At 37.5% G+C, this 15,251-nt stretch overlaps 3 protein-coding genes across 5 annotated transcripts; 1 reads left to right on the forward strand and 2 right to left on the reverse strand.

Annotated features, from left to right (window-relative positions):
* Positions 1–320: 320 nt before the first annotated feature.
* Positions 321–3,052, forward strand: LOC108212926 (probable leucine-rich repeat receptor-like protein kinase At1g35710). Its single transcript, XM_017384636.2, has one exon. The coding sequence runs from the start codon at positions 446–448 to the stop codon at positions 2,924–2,926; it is 2,481 nt and encodes an 826-aa protein (XP_017240125.1). The 5' UTR covers positions 321–445; the 3' UTR covers positions 2,927–3,052.
* Positions 3,053–3,103: 51 nt separating this feature from the next.
* LOC108214161 (cellulose synthase A catalytic subunit 4 [UDP-forming]) lies at positions 3,104–7,808 on the reverse strand. Its single transcript, XM_017385985.2, has 12 exons — positions 7,649–7,808; positions 7,369–7,567; positions 7,160–7,278; positions 7,003–7,075; positions 6,756–6,909; positions 6,060–6,672; positions 5,833–5,970; positions 5,619–5,744; positions 5,318–5,530; positions 4,713–5,237; positions 4,204–4,554; positions 3,104–3,900 (listed from the first exon to the last, which is right to left on the reverse strand). Exons 1-12 carry the CDS (start codon positions 7,712–7,714, stop codon positions 3,319–3,321), a joined length of 3,159 nt encoding a protein of 1,052 aa, XP_017241474.1. The 5' UTR covers positions 7,715–7,808; the 3' UTR covers positions 3,104–3,318.
* Positions 7,809–8,439: 631 nt separating this feature from the next.
* On the reverse strand, positions 8,440–13,338 carry LOC108214162 (protein PHOSPHATE STARVATION RESPONSE 1-like). Of its 3 annotated transcripts, none has more exons than XM_064090239.1 (9): positions 13,215–13,338; positions 13,084–13,113; positions 11,424–12,127; positions 11,083–11,314; positions 10,926–11,002; positions 10,789–10,828; positions 9,994–10,051; positions 9,721–9,790; positions 8,440–9,384 (listed from the first exon to the last, which is right to left on the reverse strand). In XM_064090239.1, exons 3-9 carry the CDS (start codon positions 12,063–12,065, stop codon positions 9,037–9,039), a joined length of 1,467 nt encoding a protein of 488 aa, XP_063946309.1. In that variant the 5' UTR covers positions 12,066–12,127; positions 13,084–13,113; positions 13,215–13,338; the 3' UTR covers positions 8,440–9,036. The 3 variants fall into 3 exon arrangements, with proteins under 3 accessions (XP_063946309.1, XP_017241475.1, XP_017241476.1); XM_017385987.2 differs by having other exon boundaries at positions 8,864–9,384; positions 9,721–9,805; XM_017385986.2 differs by having other exon boundaries at positions 9,721–9,805; positions 13,084–13,297.
* Between the last annotated feature and the right edge of the window lie 1,913 nt (positions 13,339–15,251).

The following is a 15,251-nucleotide window of genomic DNA, read 5'->3' on the forward strand; positions in this document are numbered from 1 at the left end:
TGTAGGACTTGGGTTGATTATTATTATTATTGTGTGATTAGTTAGCAACTACTGCAATAGTCTACTAAGACTATATTTTAAAACTACAGAGATTAAGTCATTAATCTGGTAGTTAGTTTACTGCAATTGGGTTATTAGGTATGCCAAATGACAGCATCGATGTTTGTATAAGTCTTGATGGGTTGACATTTTGATCTGAAAAGGCTTACTGATGTTTACAGATGAATTTCCAGTGTTGCTTCTCTACATAATATATTTGTGGAAAAATTTGTAGTAGTCAAGTGGAAATAAGGAATTGCTCCTTCTATTCACATGTGAGGACTGACTATAAGTAAAGTCAGCTTAGTTTGTTTTATTTCTGGAAAAAATTTCTATAAATCCCAAAATTTTATCCAACATACTCAAGAAATACAGAAACAAAGTAGAAAGCCAGACATAGAAAGGAATGGGAATAGTTCAGAAGCCTCTTGTTCTGCTACTATTTCATGTTCTTTTCATCTCTGTACTTGCACTAAATATAACATCATCACCAACAACTGAAGCAGAAGCTCTTGTTGAATGGAAGAACAGTTTATCACCTTCTTCTTCACTTGATTCTTGGTCCTTAAACAATGTGAAGAAACTTTGTAGATGGACTGGCATTACATGCAATATTGCAGGACGAGTCTCGAAGCTCAACATTTCCAGTCAGAAACTCAGTGGAACACTTGCTCACTTCAGTTTCTCTTTGTTTCCAAAACTCACTTTCTTGGACTTGAGCAGCAACAACTTTTCAGGGGGTATACCCGCGGAGATTGGAAATCTAACACACCTTCAGTACCTCAACTTCGACGACAACTATCTCAATGGTATCATTCCTTACCAAATTAGTCATCTTCAGAAGTTAAAATTTCTAGACTTGGGATCAAACAACTTGCTTAATCCAAACTGGGAAAAAATTTCAAACATGCCATCTTTGACACACCTCAACCTATACTACAATGAACTTGCTTTGGAATTCCCATCTTTCATAATTAGTTCGAGGAAGTTAACTTTTCTTGATTTATCACAGAATATGTTAACAGGGTCCATACCTGAATCAATGTTTACCAACTTAGCTAATCTTGAAGTTCTCAGTTTAAAAGATAATTTATTTCAAGGTTCACTTCCAAAGACACTAGCCAATCTTTCCAAGCTAAAGGAACTTCACCTTGGAAGGAATAACTTCTCAGGGTCTATTCCTGACAGTATAGGTCTTCTACATAAACTTCAGGTTCTTGAATTGGACCGAAATTCATTTGTAGGACATATTCCGTCTTCTATAGGTCGACTGAGGAAGCTTCAAACACTAAATCTTGATGAAAATTCTCTGAACTCTAGTATACCTCCCGAGCTTGGATCGTGTACCAAGCTCACCTTCTTGGCTCTTGCTGTGAATTTGCTAACTGGAACATTGCCTTTGTCCTTTTCAAATCTTAAACAGATATCTGAACTAGGTCTATCGGATAATTTCCTGTCTGGTGAGCTCTCACCTCATTTCATTAGCAACTGGACTAAGTTAACATCACTGCAGGTTCAAAACAATAACTTCACCGGAACTATTTTTCCTGAAATTGGTATGTTGGCAAATCTTACATACCTGTTTCTGTATGGTAATAGCCTCACAGGACCTATTCCTCGTGAGATTGGGAATTTGAAAGAGCTTCTGAAATTAGACCTGTCGGGAAACCATCTAGCAGGTTCAATTCCATCAACAATTGGGAATCTCACCAGTTTGGTGACTTTAAATTTGTTCAACAACATTCTTAGCGGACCTATTCCACCTGAGATTGGTAAATTAGCCCTGCTGGAAACTCTTGATCTTAACAATAACCAATTGTATGGAGAGGTTCCTGATTCCATTGTTGACTTGAGTAACTTGCAGGCATTGGTTTTATTTAACAATAGATTATCTGGAAGCATTCCGAAGAATTTGGGAATAAATAGTCCCCACTTGTCATTTGTTGGCTTTTCTAAGAACAGTTTCTCTGGGGCATTGCCAGAAGGATTGTGTAGTGGCTTCGCTTTTGAAGATTTGTCAGTAAATGAAAACAATTTTTCTGGGACTTTGCCAATGTGCTTGAGAAACTGCTCCAAACTGAATAGAGTCAGACTTGATGAGAACCGGTTCTCTGGAAATGTTTCTGAAGCATTTGGTTTTCACCCCAGTCTTGTTTTCATTTCTTTGAGTGGAAATAAGTTTACAGGTGAACTCTCATCCGAGTGGGGTAAATGTAAAAATCTTACAAATATGGTAATGTCAAGAAACAAAATTTCAGGTGCCATCCCAGCTGAGCTTGGAAACTTGAAGCAATTGCAAGATTTACAGCTGGAATCAAATGAGTTGACAGGTAAAATTCCAACTGAACTGGGGAATTTGGTATTTTTGCTCAAACTCGACGTGAGCAATAATCATTTGACTGGAGAAATCCCTCAGAGTTTAGGCAAACTATCGAAGCTCCAGCATCTTGATTTGTCTACAAACAAAATGGAAGGAAGCATACCAAAAGAGCTTGGCAACTGTGTGAGCTTATTGAGCTTGAGCTTAGGCCAGAACAGTTTTTCAGAAGAAATACCGTCTGAACTTGGCAATTTGAGTCAACTGCAGATTATAATGGACCTGAGTAGCAATTCACTTTCGGGCACCATCCCTTCTGACTTGGGAAACCTGAAGTTACTGAAGAATTTTAATCTTTCACAAAACCATCTCTCAGGTCCAATATTTTCTTCACTATCCACCGACATGTCTAGCTTGCAAACGATTGATTTTTCCTACAATAACCTGTCTGGCCCTATACCCTTGTTTCAACGAGACATGGAGGAATATTTCATAGGAAATTCACTTCTGTGCGGAGATGCAATAGGATTGTCCCCATGCCTGTCCTCAGCTTTTATGCAAGTCCAGTAAGAAGGTCGTCACTCGTGCAGTTGTTAGCCTCTTAGTTGTCAGGATGATATTCATTGTATGAAGTTTTATGTGTAAAAAAGAATCAAACATTGTAATTTAGAGCCAATCAATTCAGAGAAATTTCAGTCACTGATTATAGTTTACATCTGCAGATATCAATGAAAGCTAATGTATGGCTGAACCAATCAATTCAGAGAAATTTATTGAAAACTACTTCTTTCAGAGTTCATACATAATGCACATGCTTCATCTCCAATTTTACTATTTAGTTTTTACAATGTCCCAAAATCACACAAGCAAATGCAGCTAGTTCTTTTGCTGGCAATGGTAAAATTTGTAAAACACGAAAAAATGGCATCAAGATTGCATGAGCAAACCATTTTTTGGGATGTCTAGCATTCTACTCCGCATTGCTTAAGAATAGGACCAGTTTGCTTTGGCAAGAAAGGATCAATCCGGACCCAGACCAATGAGAAGATAGAAGCCAGAAGAACAGACCAAAGGACTACGATTGTGGGAGTTCTGTTTTGTCTTCCCATCAATCCCTTCAAGAACGGATAGAGATGGAGAATGACCCAAAATGAGAAGAAAAGCTTTCCGAATAGGGGACCCCATGAGCCATAACCATTGTTGATAGCATCCGAAACTCCAGCCACAACTCCAACCATGTTCAAGATTATTAGCGTTGTAGGTGGGATGAGAAGAGTTGTCCATTTGAAAAGGTAGAGCTCTCCAAACTCAACGTCATCAGCTGCCTTGGCTGTCACTGTGAAATTTGTATCAACACCACCGAGGACTTTGAGGAACCCCTGGAACACTGCAAAAAGATGAGCTGATACTCCACCAATTACCCAAAATTGCTCATTGCGCCACCAGTCCTGGATGCTAACGCCGCTCCATCTGAGCTCCAGGACACCTGTGGTAATGATAGACAAGAAAAGAGCAAGAAACCATATGCTAGCAAAATTGTTCAGCTGCATATGGTCAAGTTCTAGTATCAGTGCATACTCAATATCCAAGAAATCCTGAAAAATTATGTAAAAAATGGAAAGAAAACTTATACTCGAGCATCAGCAGGGGCGGATCTAGGAAAAGGCGCGGGGGACACGTGTCTCCCCTAAAAAAAATTTTAACATTTTTTCACCATTCTAAATTTTGCAAAATTTAAAAGTGCCCCAAAAAATTTAAAAGTATATAGGTGTTTTCCGAAATTTTGCTCCGTGCCCACCTAACATTTGTGTGCTAGATCCGCCCCTGAGCATCAGCCAAGTACTTACAGTTGGGATTATGAATTTTCCAGTAAGAAGGCACACAGCTGGAAGTGCACAGTAGGCAAGCAGAGGAATGGAAGTGAAAGGGTAAACAATTGTGTTAATGTAAGCAAGCCTCTCTAGCCCTTTCAGCTTCCCTCCATAGCCATACCAAAGCGGGCAGTGACGACTCATGAAGATTTCAACAGAACCAAGAGCCCATCTCAGTACTTGGTGCAAACGATCTGACAGATTGATTGGAGCTGACCCTTTGAATGCAGGTCTTTTTGGCATGCAGTAGACTGATTTCCACCCTCTACAATGCATCTTGAAGCCTGTCAGAATGTCTTCTGTGACCGAACCGTATATCCATCCAATCTATAAGGAAAACAAGCACATCAGATACTTGTAATCATAGTAGCTAATACTTGAAATGCATTTTTATTAGTACTAATGTTCCTTTAATTCTTTGGATTTAATATACACTTAGGCCTAACAACGTAAATTGCACGAATGATTTAATACTGGCTACTGACCTCTTTTCCCCATTCAGTTTTCTCTTCATAGCCAATGCTAATCACATGAATTGCTTCTTTGATAAGTGAAGCACTATTAGTCCCTTCAGGAAGTCCCCCATTTTCCATGAGTGTGGAAGTAATGAAAACTGGGGACTGCCCAAACCGTTTCTCGAAATTTTTCTGAGACATAAGGGATGATTTCTCCAACTCATCATAGCCTTCAAGACCTTCTTCTATACCTTCAAGATCAAAGATAGGTCCAGCTGATTTTCTGCTGTAGTTCTTTCCCATCTTCTTCTTCTTGCTATACAACCCACTGAGACCAAGCAAAGCTTTAAGTCCCTTCTTCTTCGACTTCTTTGATTTCTTCTTCCTTGAACCACCGCAACAACAACAGCACCATGAAGGCCAGCAATCACATGTCATCTTCTGTCGCTTCTCAGACACTGGTGGATCATATCCATACAATGCCTGTCTGTTAAACACACAACCGGTTCCAACATAAACCGGCCCTTGGATCCCGTCTAGGCCTCTCATGTTAATCTGTGACCAAACCAACATTTGAGAATTATGCAATTCATGCAAAAAAATGAGTATTACAGAGTTATAATAGTAAAACTTACATCAAAGAACACAACATTTCGATTGGCATATCTGTCGTGGCGATCAATACCATCAAACCTCTGCGGAAACTGGACATAGCACAGCTTCTTGCCAAGTTGGGGATCCATCAAAAAACACATAGCTTCCCTCACTGCCTTACTATTGTTAACATAATGGTCACAATCCAAGTTCAGTATGAAAGGTGCATTGGTGAGTACGGCAGAAACTCGAACCTAATTGATAAATTAAATCACCATTTAGATTTTAACTTTAAGCAATCCAACAATTAAGCATTAACATAACCATCTGAGAGTTATTTACCATTGCATTCATAGCTCCAGCTTTTTTGTGGTGCTGATAGCCAGGTCTTTTCTCACGTGAAACGTAAACGAGTCTTGGTAACTCCTTGCCATCAACATCCAGTGCTCCTTCACTTCCAAGATAAACCTGTAAACATTTAAAAGTATATAAGGATTACACAGATGTTAAATGAATACAGATTACAAGAACCCTGAATTTAGGAAGCATTTCAAACCTGGATCATGCCAGGATGATCTCGACTGTTGTTCCCAGGCCACGGGGTTCCATCTTGCATCACCCACCCATCTTCTGGTTTCTTCTGTGCTGCAGCCACCAATGCATTAATCCTTACTTTGAATTCTTCGTACTCTCTCTGCAGTCATTAACAGAGAAGTTCTCACACGCGTAAATACAACAGAGGTATTCGAGTACACAACTTCAGAAAGTTTTTGATCTGCTTACCTTCATGGCCCTTCGATCCTTGACAAAAGTAGGCTGCACTTTATCCTTCAAGTAATCAATCTTTTCTGAAAAATAGTACTCGGGAGCCCTCGGCTCAATGCTGTACTTCTTGCAAAATGGCACCCACCTCCTTGCAAATTCAGCTGTCTCTGATAGAGCATCAAAAAGCAACATTGAGGCACCATCATCCGATATATAACAACACACCTTATCAACTGGATAGTCAACTGATAAGATTGAAAGAATTGTGTTTGCTGTGATAATTGGCGGCTCCTTGAGAGGATCCACAGAACTCACAAAGAAATCAACAGGGGATAGACCATTAGGCTCTCCCTCGCGCTCAAACCTCAAGGACAAGCGATCAAGGTAAGTCTCACGGTTAATGGGGAACCATTTTGGAAACTGATCAAGAATCCATGAAAAACCAAACCAAATCTCACAAATTACAGAGATGATCCAAAGGGGGAAAGCATCATAAGCTGGTGTTAAGATGCGGAAGTGAAAGAAGAAGCCTAAAATGACGAGCCTGGAGACAATGACAATTCGATAGGGATTGATTAAGCTTGATGCAATGGGGACCTTTCTCCAAAGAGGTTGTCTAGCTTCAGCCATGCTGGATGAGTATTCACATTGTTAAAGATTGAATGTACATAAGCAATGATAAACACTAATTAGAAACTTGAGAAAGAATCTTACAGATATTCATCTTCATTTTCTTGATCATTGCCACTTTCATCTCCTTTGTTAACCAAACCGCGTTTTTCTTGTCTTGTTTTCCATTTATCTACTCTTTCTTTCCATTCAGAATTAGTATAAGTCTCCTTTTCGGCTTCAAAATCTTTGCCAGTAACTATAAACAAACCCCAAGTCATCGACCACTTAATAACATTATTACCATAACTAGGAAGTAATTACAATGCAAGTGAAAGGAGCAAGCTTTTACCACTTCCAGCAATTGAAGAGAAGGCAGGGCCATTTGGATGCTGTTGCTGCTGCTGAAAATTATCCCCATTCTCCTGCAATATTCACAACCTGGTCATTTTCTGACTCATTAAGCGTCGGTTATATCTGCAGAAGGGCTAGCTGATAGACTAATTTACCGATGGAGTATTCAAGTGCTGGTGATCTGGTGCATTATCATAATTCTTCATCTGAAATTCGTCGTCAAAATCATCAGCATCAAAGTTTTCTTCATCATCTCCTGCAACTCTTGGAGAACCTGCAGAAAACAGACCCCAAAATTGGCATTTTCACATCTAAGACGTAATAAAAAGACACAACAGACACTGATCAATGCAGAATTGCAGACCTTTGTGACGTTTATAGCGCGTGTTGCACTGAGGACAACACTGATGGCCTTCACTTCTTTCATACTCATAACAAGGCCTGCAAACTGGGAATCCACACTCAGCACAAGCCACAAACAAGTCCCCATTCTCCTTCAATCCAATCTCATCCCCGCAAACTCTGCAAATCTTCTTAGTAGCCTCAGCAGCAGGAGGCCGATGCTGCATTAACAAGAAAAATATAAAGCAAACCAAAAAAAGGCCAAGAAAAATGAGAATACTAACTCAGTTTTACTGCTTTACCTCATCTGCGCCATGCAACACATGCATTTCATCGCGGCCATGAGAGCCCGTAAAAAGGCCTGCCATTGGCACGCGAAAACACAGAGATCAAGAAAAGAATGATAGAGGGAGTGATGTGCAGACTATGAGAGGAATCAATGAGTTATAAGGACTAACAAGGATGTTAAAACCTCAAGGTGGCCTTACCAACTGATAGTTGGAGAGTCATGGGGTTTGATTGGAATAGAAGTAAACAAAGATTGGTGAAAAAGGACAGTTTGTTTGCTATGTCTAGAAGCCAAATACATGTCAAATAAATTTAAAGACCTTAACTTTCATCCAAAGCCATGACTGACACTTGCTTCTAGTTATCGATAGTTCAGAAATTACATATTTTAAGTCGCGGGTCGAACATAACAAAAACATTTTCAAAAAAAAGCTCATGTACCACAATTTTCACAAGTAATGCCGAAAATAACAGAATTAGGAAAAAATACTCGAAATATCAATTATTAATGCCAAAAATACCAGAAATAGGAGAAAATGCCCGAAATATCACTTATTAATCTTGTTGCCCATGTCTGATTTGATTTTACATTGGAGCTGATCTTTACTCTAGTGGCATATTTAATCTTTAGAGTATTTGATTTTTTCCCTAAATTTTAAAGTATTTTATTTGTTGTGTGACTAATGGTATAAAACCTATAAGCCGGCTCCTAGATTTAGCACCAAACTTGCTTGCCTTCTACTCTTTTCTTGTAGCAATTACAAAATTTAAAAGAGTAGCTACATACATTTTGCCTTTTATGATGGAAATCAGAAACTTAAAGGCTTAAAATATACATGTGCCTAATATAATGATGTCCTAATACTATTGAAACAATATTTATGTTCTTACCAAACTTACAGTTCCGCAAATCCAAATGCTAACATTGGACTTTTATGTTCGAAACATAATAGATACATCGAAATTGTAGTCAACAATGTAACTATCAACCAAAATCACTTCAAAGCTGGAGGAAAGAAGGGGCAAGTTTGGACTGCAGAAGGCATTTCTTATTCAACAAAGGAAGAAATTGCATAGAACCTATGAAGGCATATACAGTCATGATCTCGCAAGCAGAAGAACTATAGGCAAAAGAATATGAAGGATTCCAGCTAAAGTCCATGTGTGTTCACCCTTTCTTATAGCTCAAATTCCACGGAGAATGAGTATGAAAGTATGATCACCAAAACTTCAAAAATTAGCTTATAAGTTGAATTGAAGATGGCACAAGCCCCTGATCCAGAAACAACTACTAAGACGAAGATATTAGTTCCAAACTTCCTTACTATCCTGTACTACCTGTACTACATGATGATGACGAAGGATACTACATGCATCTAAGAGGATGAGAATGGCGTGGCTATTAATTTACTTTCAAACGCTTTGCTGGTTGAGAGGTTGAATTGTCAGTGACAGTTGATGCAAGATCCTTCGAAATTTCAACTTCAGGTTCTGAATGGTTCTCTGTTAAGTGAGCAGAAATGTCTTCTGATGCTGGGGCGGCATTTTCTGGGACATCCACTGGTAGCTGATGCTGCAAAAGTAGGGACCCTTGTTCACTCTTGGCTGGGGATTCCTGAACTGCTTCAGGTTTGTCCATATCAGTCAACAAAACCTTTGCCATGTCAAGTCCAGATTTCTGTTGCTTCTCAAACATCATCTGAAGCTGTTTTCCTTGTTCTTCAATTCTCAGCTGTAAATTTCTCTGGATCTGAAAATATATAGAAGATTACATATATTTACAGTTCATCACAAAATGCAATGCTCTGACTAGAAAAAGTAACATAACTGGTGCTAACTGATGTAGGAACAACAACAATACTTAATAAAAGAAACTCAACAAATCATAACTTTTTAAGATGAGAAACTGTATGAAGGATGTCTCAAGCATAGACTTTTGGGAGGTGTATGTTTCAAGGTTCATGTTCCATTAAAAAAAAAAAAGGTTCCGGTAATTGCTTCATTCCATTAACATACTTCCTCGGTCGGTAGCTACACATGATCAAGACTAAAACTAACAATTAGTACTAAAAAGGAAAACCTGTACCTCAAGCTGTTCGTGCAAGCGTTTTTGAACTTCCATTTGCAATCGCAGTGCCTCTGTGATTTCAATACCCCTGTCACGACAAATGCTGAAGTCTTGATCATTATTTATAAAAAACTGATCATTTGAGAAACTCTCTATAGGAAAATCTAAAATTAAAGCATTTATAGTATATCGTAGGTCAAGGAAACACCACTTCAAAAGTGTCTAGGGTTATAACTCAAACAAAATAAGTGGCAATCACATTGAAGCGAATTACATAGTTAATGGACTCACGTTTTTAAGTCCAGGGATGACAACTCTTCAATTGGCATTAGTTTTCTCTCAGAAGATCCTGCAAAACAAGAATACACATCATTGTAGATGAATGCCTAAAATGCACTGCTTACGTGCTAAGTGCTTAACAGATTGAATTCAAAACCACAAAGAAGAGAAAAACAAACTGCAAAGGGTGAAAACTAAACATCTAATATGAAAATCTTAGGTTTAAGAACATACTTGGATGAAACTAATCACAACTTTTAAATAGAATAAAAAGCACTACAACTTGAGATTTCTATTTTTATCTTTTATATTTTGACTACCATATACTTGTATTTCAGATGAACAAATACAGATGCGGAGTTACCAATGAAACCAAAGGTCAAAGGTCACAACATCATTAAGGTATAAGAGCTCACAAGAAAATCATATCATGAACATCAACATTATTAGGGACACAAATAACATAAGAATTTAAAATAGATTTATCAAGGGAAAACCTAATTACTAGTTTAAGGGCATTCAACTTTGAGCAAGAGAACAATAGGGAAATGCGGGCTGATTCTTTTGAATGAGGTTAGGCAACCTCACAAGTGTTGATACAACTTAGAACAAGACTAAGAAAATAGAACTTTCATCTTTGCACTATAATCTAATAGACGCGCGTGATTAATTATGCAATTTTGTTCAAGTAAGATATTGAGTTTATTATTTTGCTTTATGTGTCAACTGCATGGAGAAAGGTACATAAGTATAACATATAAACTGAAGCAAGAACAATAGCTGTTCGAATGTTGGAAGAGTTGTTACCTTCCACTGAATCTGGTTTGTATCGTGCAGTTCGATATTTCTGACAATAAAAGAACATATATAATAAAATAATATAAAAGGAATAGGCAAAACCACTTATAATGGAACTATATATTACTAGAGGGACCAAAACACACCTGCAAATGGCTCTTTACATGATAAATGGTCAGACCTTCAACTTTCATTTGCTTCAGAACACCCTTGGGAGTCGCTCCTGTGAGTTAAAATCATTTGATCATTAAAACAGTGTCTCGTACTTTCCTAGCAAGTATAATACAGTAAGAGAAAATTTACTTTCGCTGCCACCAAGCTTGTTGACTGCCTCAACAAATGCTTCATGTAGTTCTGGAGTCCACCGCATGCGTGCTTTGGATGAACTGCCTCCAGCTGAGGGTGATTTTGTTACACCAGTGCTAGTCTCTTCAGACGAAGCAGGAAGTTGCAAACTAACCTGCTGCTGCTGATGTACTTGAGGCTGCTGCACTGGGCAGTTCATAGGTGTAGTGGACATTTGATAGGGAATAATCTGCAACAGTAAAATACCATATATTTTTTATAATTATTCTAATAAAATAGAAGAGGCCTATGTACATCTAGGGAAAAAAGTGAAAAAATCTTTTTCTGTCGGAATAAACCTGTTGTTCTGGACCTGCAACAGAAGTATCATCCACAAGCAGGTCAACCCAGTTTGGAGGCAAAGCATTATCATCAGTAATTAATTGCTCCGCCCATTCTTGCCAGTCACTTGTCTTATTAAAGTCCTCAGAAGGCACAACACACACACCGTTCTTGTCATCAATCTGATTGTTTGCACCAGGAGAAGTTACAGGACAGTCAAGGTAGCTGGGTAATGAATCTGTACACCAGGAATCGTTGTTGTTTTCGGTGATACAGCGACTGGATGCTGTCGACTTGAAGATTCCAGAATCTGAGTGATTATGTAAAGGCATAGTTGCTCCATGATTTGATGACTGAGATATAAAGGGAGTTTTGCTTGAATGATTTCCATGGGATGCAGATGTGGAGTATTGGAGATCAGAAGAGAACCCAGCAGATGAAGATATAATATGACCAACAACCCCGCTATTGGAAGGCAACAAAGGCCGAACATTTGAAGAATTTGACGCAAGTGTTCTTTCCATTGAAGCTTCTTGATAAACTGGCAATTGATGATTGGAAAGAACAGGTAACGATGAAGATAGACCTCCAGGTGCCCCATGATTACTAAGTGGTCTAGCACTTGACGTTTGAAAGGATAGAGCATGTCGTGCCTCCATTACTGCCCGCTCAAAAGAATATTTATAATGACTAATATCAGCTATGAGCCTGCACTTGGTATCTGTGCCAAAATTATTAACTTTGATTATTTAAGAAATGTCTGAAACAGGGGGGGAAAAAAAGAATTGCATAATTGTAATCCAACCATGCTTCCTACAAGTTGCCGCTATTCTGTAACACAGAACATCATTCTTAAGAATATCAAACACTCAAATATTAGTCTTGCCCTATCACTAAAGCTAACCAGGAACTCCATTAATTTCAGATATCTATGGTTGACAGAAGAAACCTGTTTCACTTTCGAACCGACAACCTCAACAAAAAAATCTACCTAACTGCTAATTTCTGTTCCCCGAGAAGTACATGATCATAAATAAATGTAGTTATCAACAGCATCTCTAAGACGATCATTAATAGCTTCACAAAACTGTTCAAGTATCAGGTATTGCTCAACTAAGACCGGACTCTATCTTACCAAACTAAATAAAATCCGACACTGACCTTTTATCTAGACTTCCTTGTTGGCCAAATCCATCAATTCACAGTTAAACTCAATAACACAAAAACAACCAAACAAAGCCCCTTCAGTTCTAACCTAAAATAGTGAAAAACAACTTATGCTTTGCTTCTTTCTAATTCACCTTAAACAACAAAACTATATCCAGTACATGCTAAACAATCATCTTGTATAAATCATAACACAAGTCACGCCTGATACAAGAATTTCAAGTGTTCACACATACACAAACAGACACAGAGCGGGGCAGAGGGAGAGAGAGAGGGGGAGAGAGGGAGGGGGGAGAGAGGGAGAGGGAGAGGGAGAGAGAGAGAGAGAGAGAGAGAGAGAGAGAGAGAGAGAGAAAGAGAGAGAGAGGGAGAGAGAGGGAGAGAGAGAGAGAGGTGAGAGGGAGGGGGAGAGAGAGATAGGTGAGAGGGAAGGGGAGGAGAGATTGCAGGAAAACAAGCAAAAATCCAAAATCAATCAAAACAAAAACCTGGGTTATCCAAGATTCTTACCAAACTCAAAGAAAGCTCAAATCTTCACCCCTGAATCGCTCCATCAAACCCACAAAGAATCAACAAAAATTAGGGCTAATACAGTCAACAAACACAAACAAGTGATAACACAGACACTCAATTATACATACATGGGCCTGTATGTATCTTCAAAAGGGCGAGTCGGGTATCACTGATTTTACTCGCCGGTGCTCGTGTGCAAGAGAATTGAACGGTGGCTAGTGCGTTCTTCGTTTTGGATTCTATAAAATGTTAAAAAAGTGAAAAACAGCCCACTCGCATTTAGGGCGCGTGGGTAACACGTGCTAGAATAATACAAGAGGCCAAGAGGGTAGTGATTGACAAGTGTGTGGGACCAAGTGATGAAGTTGTCTTATGGGAGTACCTTAGGGCTAAGTGAAGAATTATAATATTGATTATTTTTAATTTTATTAAATTTTTAATTGACATGTGGGTCTCTTGTTTTTTTTTTTTGGCTAATTAAGCCTATATAATGTTTTGATTTGAGTGTGAAATGGGTAGCTTTAATTTGTGTTTGTATCATTTGTCTCGAACACGTATTTAGTAAGATGTGTGAATAAAAAGCAGTGTCGCCGCCTAAGCGGAATCGGCCTTAAAGCGCTTCGATTTTTACAAAAAGAGAAATTAAGCGTTTTTTAAAATTAAGCGGACAATTAAGCGGAGTAAGCGGTCGTTAAGCGAATTAAGCGGTAATTAAGCGGTCAAATGGTGTTGACTTGCTAATTTTTTTAAAAAAATTAATTTTGAAAAATTAATTTTATAATAATATAACTATAATTATATTATAAAATTAAAAAAATATATTTTATTGAAAATGCATATTCTTCGCACAACATAATATTATTTTTAAATATATTAATATTATAATTAAATATTTCAATTATATTTAATTAATCCGCTTATTGACCTGCTTAAAATTCCGCTTAAGCGTCTGCTTTACTAAAGCGCCGGAAGGTCCTACTACCGCTTAGAACCGATTTGCGCTTTCCACTGATAAAAAGTTTGATGACGTAAATTCACTCTATTATCGTGCATATTAGTTTGACTTTTTGTATATTATTTAAGATGTATAAAAACATAATTTTACTTGATTTTTTTATAATTGATAATGTTTTTATTCATAAAGGTAAATTTAAAAATATTTTTCAGCAATACAGATATAATAAGATTTATAATGAAACAGAGATAACTATTTAGAAAGATGGTGATTATAAAAGTCAAACAATATTTATTTATAAATTATATTATAGATTTTAATTGGAAAGCAGTAGAAATGATAATTTTGTTTAAAAAGAAAAGATAACTTTGTATATTTATATATCACAAAGTAATAAATTATTTAAAAAAATTCAAATATTTAGATTAAAATTTTTTGGCGTAAACTATGAAATGATAAGATCTGAAAAAGAATTTCAGACCGAGCTTAAGTAATTCAGGCCGTGTTTAAATATTTCATTTTCTCTTTCTGCGTGAAAATAATATTGTATAATAATTTCTTCCACTATCTCATGTCACTGTATCATAAATTAGGAGCATAGTCCTTTAAATAATCGAATTCAACATAAATTATGCGAGAGTACTTATAAAATTAATAAAGACGTGAACTAAATAAAAAAATAATAAAGTCGTGAACTAAATAAGTACCACTAAGTATTGCACATGCATATTCAATTTATCGTTGTGAATGGGCCTGGATCGAGAATTTAAACTACCGGGCCAAAAAACATTACATCCATTGTCCATGTATGTTTCATGTTCAATGTATGTATGTTTAGTGTTCGATAAAATGACCTACTAAGCTTGTTACTCCCTCAGTTCTCAGGATTTCCTAAATTGTATATATCAGGGTTTCTCTAAACTGTATATATCAAAAGACCGTTCTCAGTCCACCTGAATTATATATATTGAGAGACCGACCCGGGACAGTCCTTTGAATTGTATACATTGGGAGACGTAAACGTCTAAATTATATACGTCATGGGATGGAGACGCTCTGAATTTATTTCGATCCTCTTGAATTGTATAGGGTTAATTATCAAACTCATCATTGAAGTCGACAAATGGTATCAACTTCATCACTGATCTCCATGAGGTCTCAAGTGGCTTATTAAACGAGTTTAGTGAACCACTTGAGACCCCGTGAAGAT

This window comes from Daucus carota, chromosome 3, assembly GCF_001625215.2.
Source record: "Daucus carota subsp. sativus chromosome 3, DH1 v3.0, whole genome shotgun sequence".
NCBI lineage: Eukaryota > Viridiplantae > Streptophyta > Magnoliopsida > Apiales > Apiaceae > Daucus > Daucus carota.

Bases quoted from the DNA above. Each gene is read 5' to 3' on its own strand.
- LOC108214162 (XM_017385986.2), bottom strand. From the start codon at position 12,065: ATGGAGGCACGACATGCTCTATCCTTTCAAACGTCAAGTGCTAGACCA. The intron at 10,052-10,788 runs GTAACAACTCTT...CTTGTTTTGCAG, and splicing joins CAAACCAGATTCAGTGGAAG to GATCTTCTGAGAGAAAACTA. The intron at 9,806-9,993 runs GTGAGTCCATTA...TCAAGACTTCAG, and splicing joins TCATCCCTGGACTTAAAAAC to CATTTGTCGTGACAGGGGTA.
- LOC108212926 (XM_017384636.2), top strand. From the start codon at position 446: ATGGGAATAGTTCAGAAGCCTCTTGTTCTGCTACTATTTCATGTTCTT.
- LOC108214161 (XM_017385985.2), bottom strand. From the start codon at position 7,714: ATGGCAGGCCTTTTTACGGGCTCTCATGGCCGCGATGAAATGCATGTG. The intron at 5,531-5,618 runs GTAAATAACTCT...TTTATCAATTAG, and splicing joins CTGGAGCTATGAATGCAATG to GTTCGAGTTTCTGCCGTACT. The intron at 5,238-5,317 runs GTAAGTTTTACT...GTTTGGTCACAG, and splicing joins GAAATGTTGTGTTCTTTGAT to ATTAACATGAGAGGCCTAGA.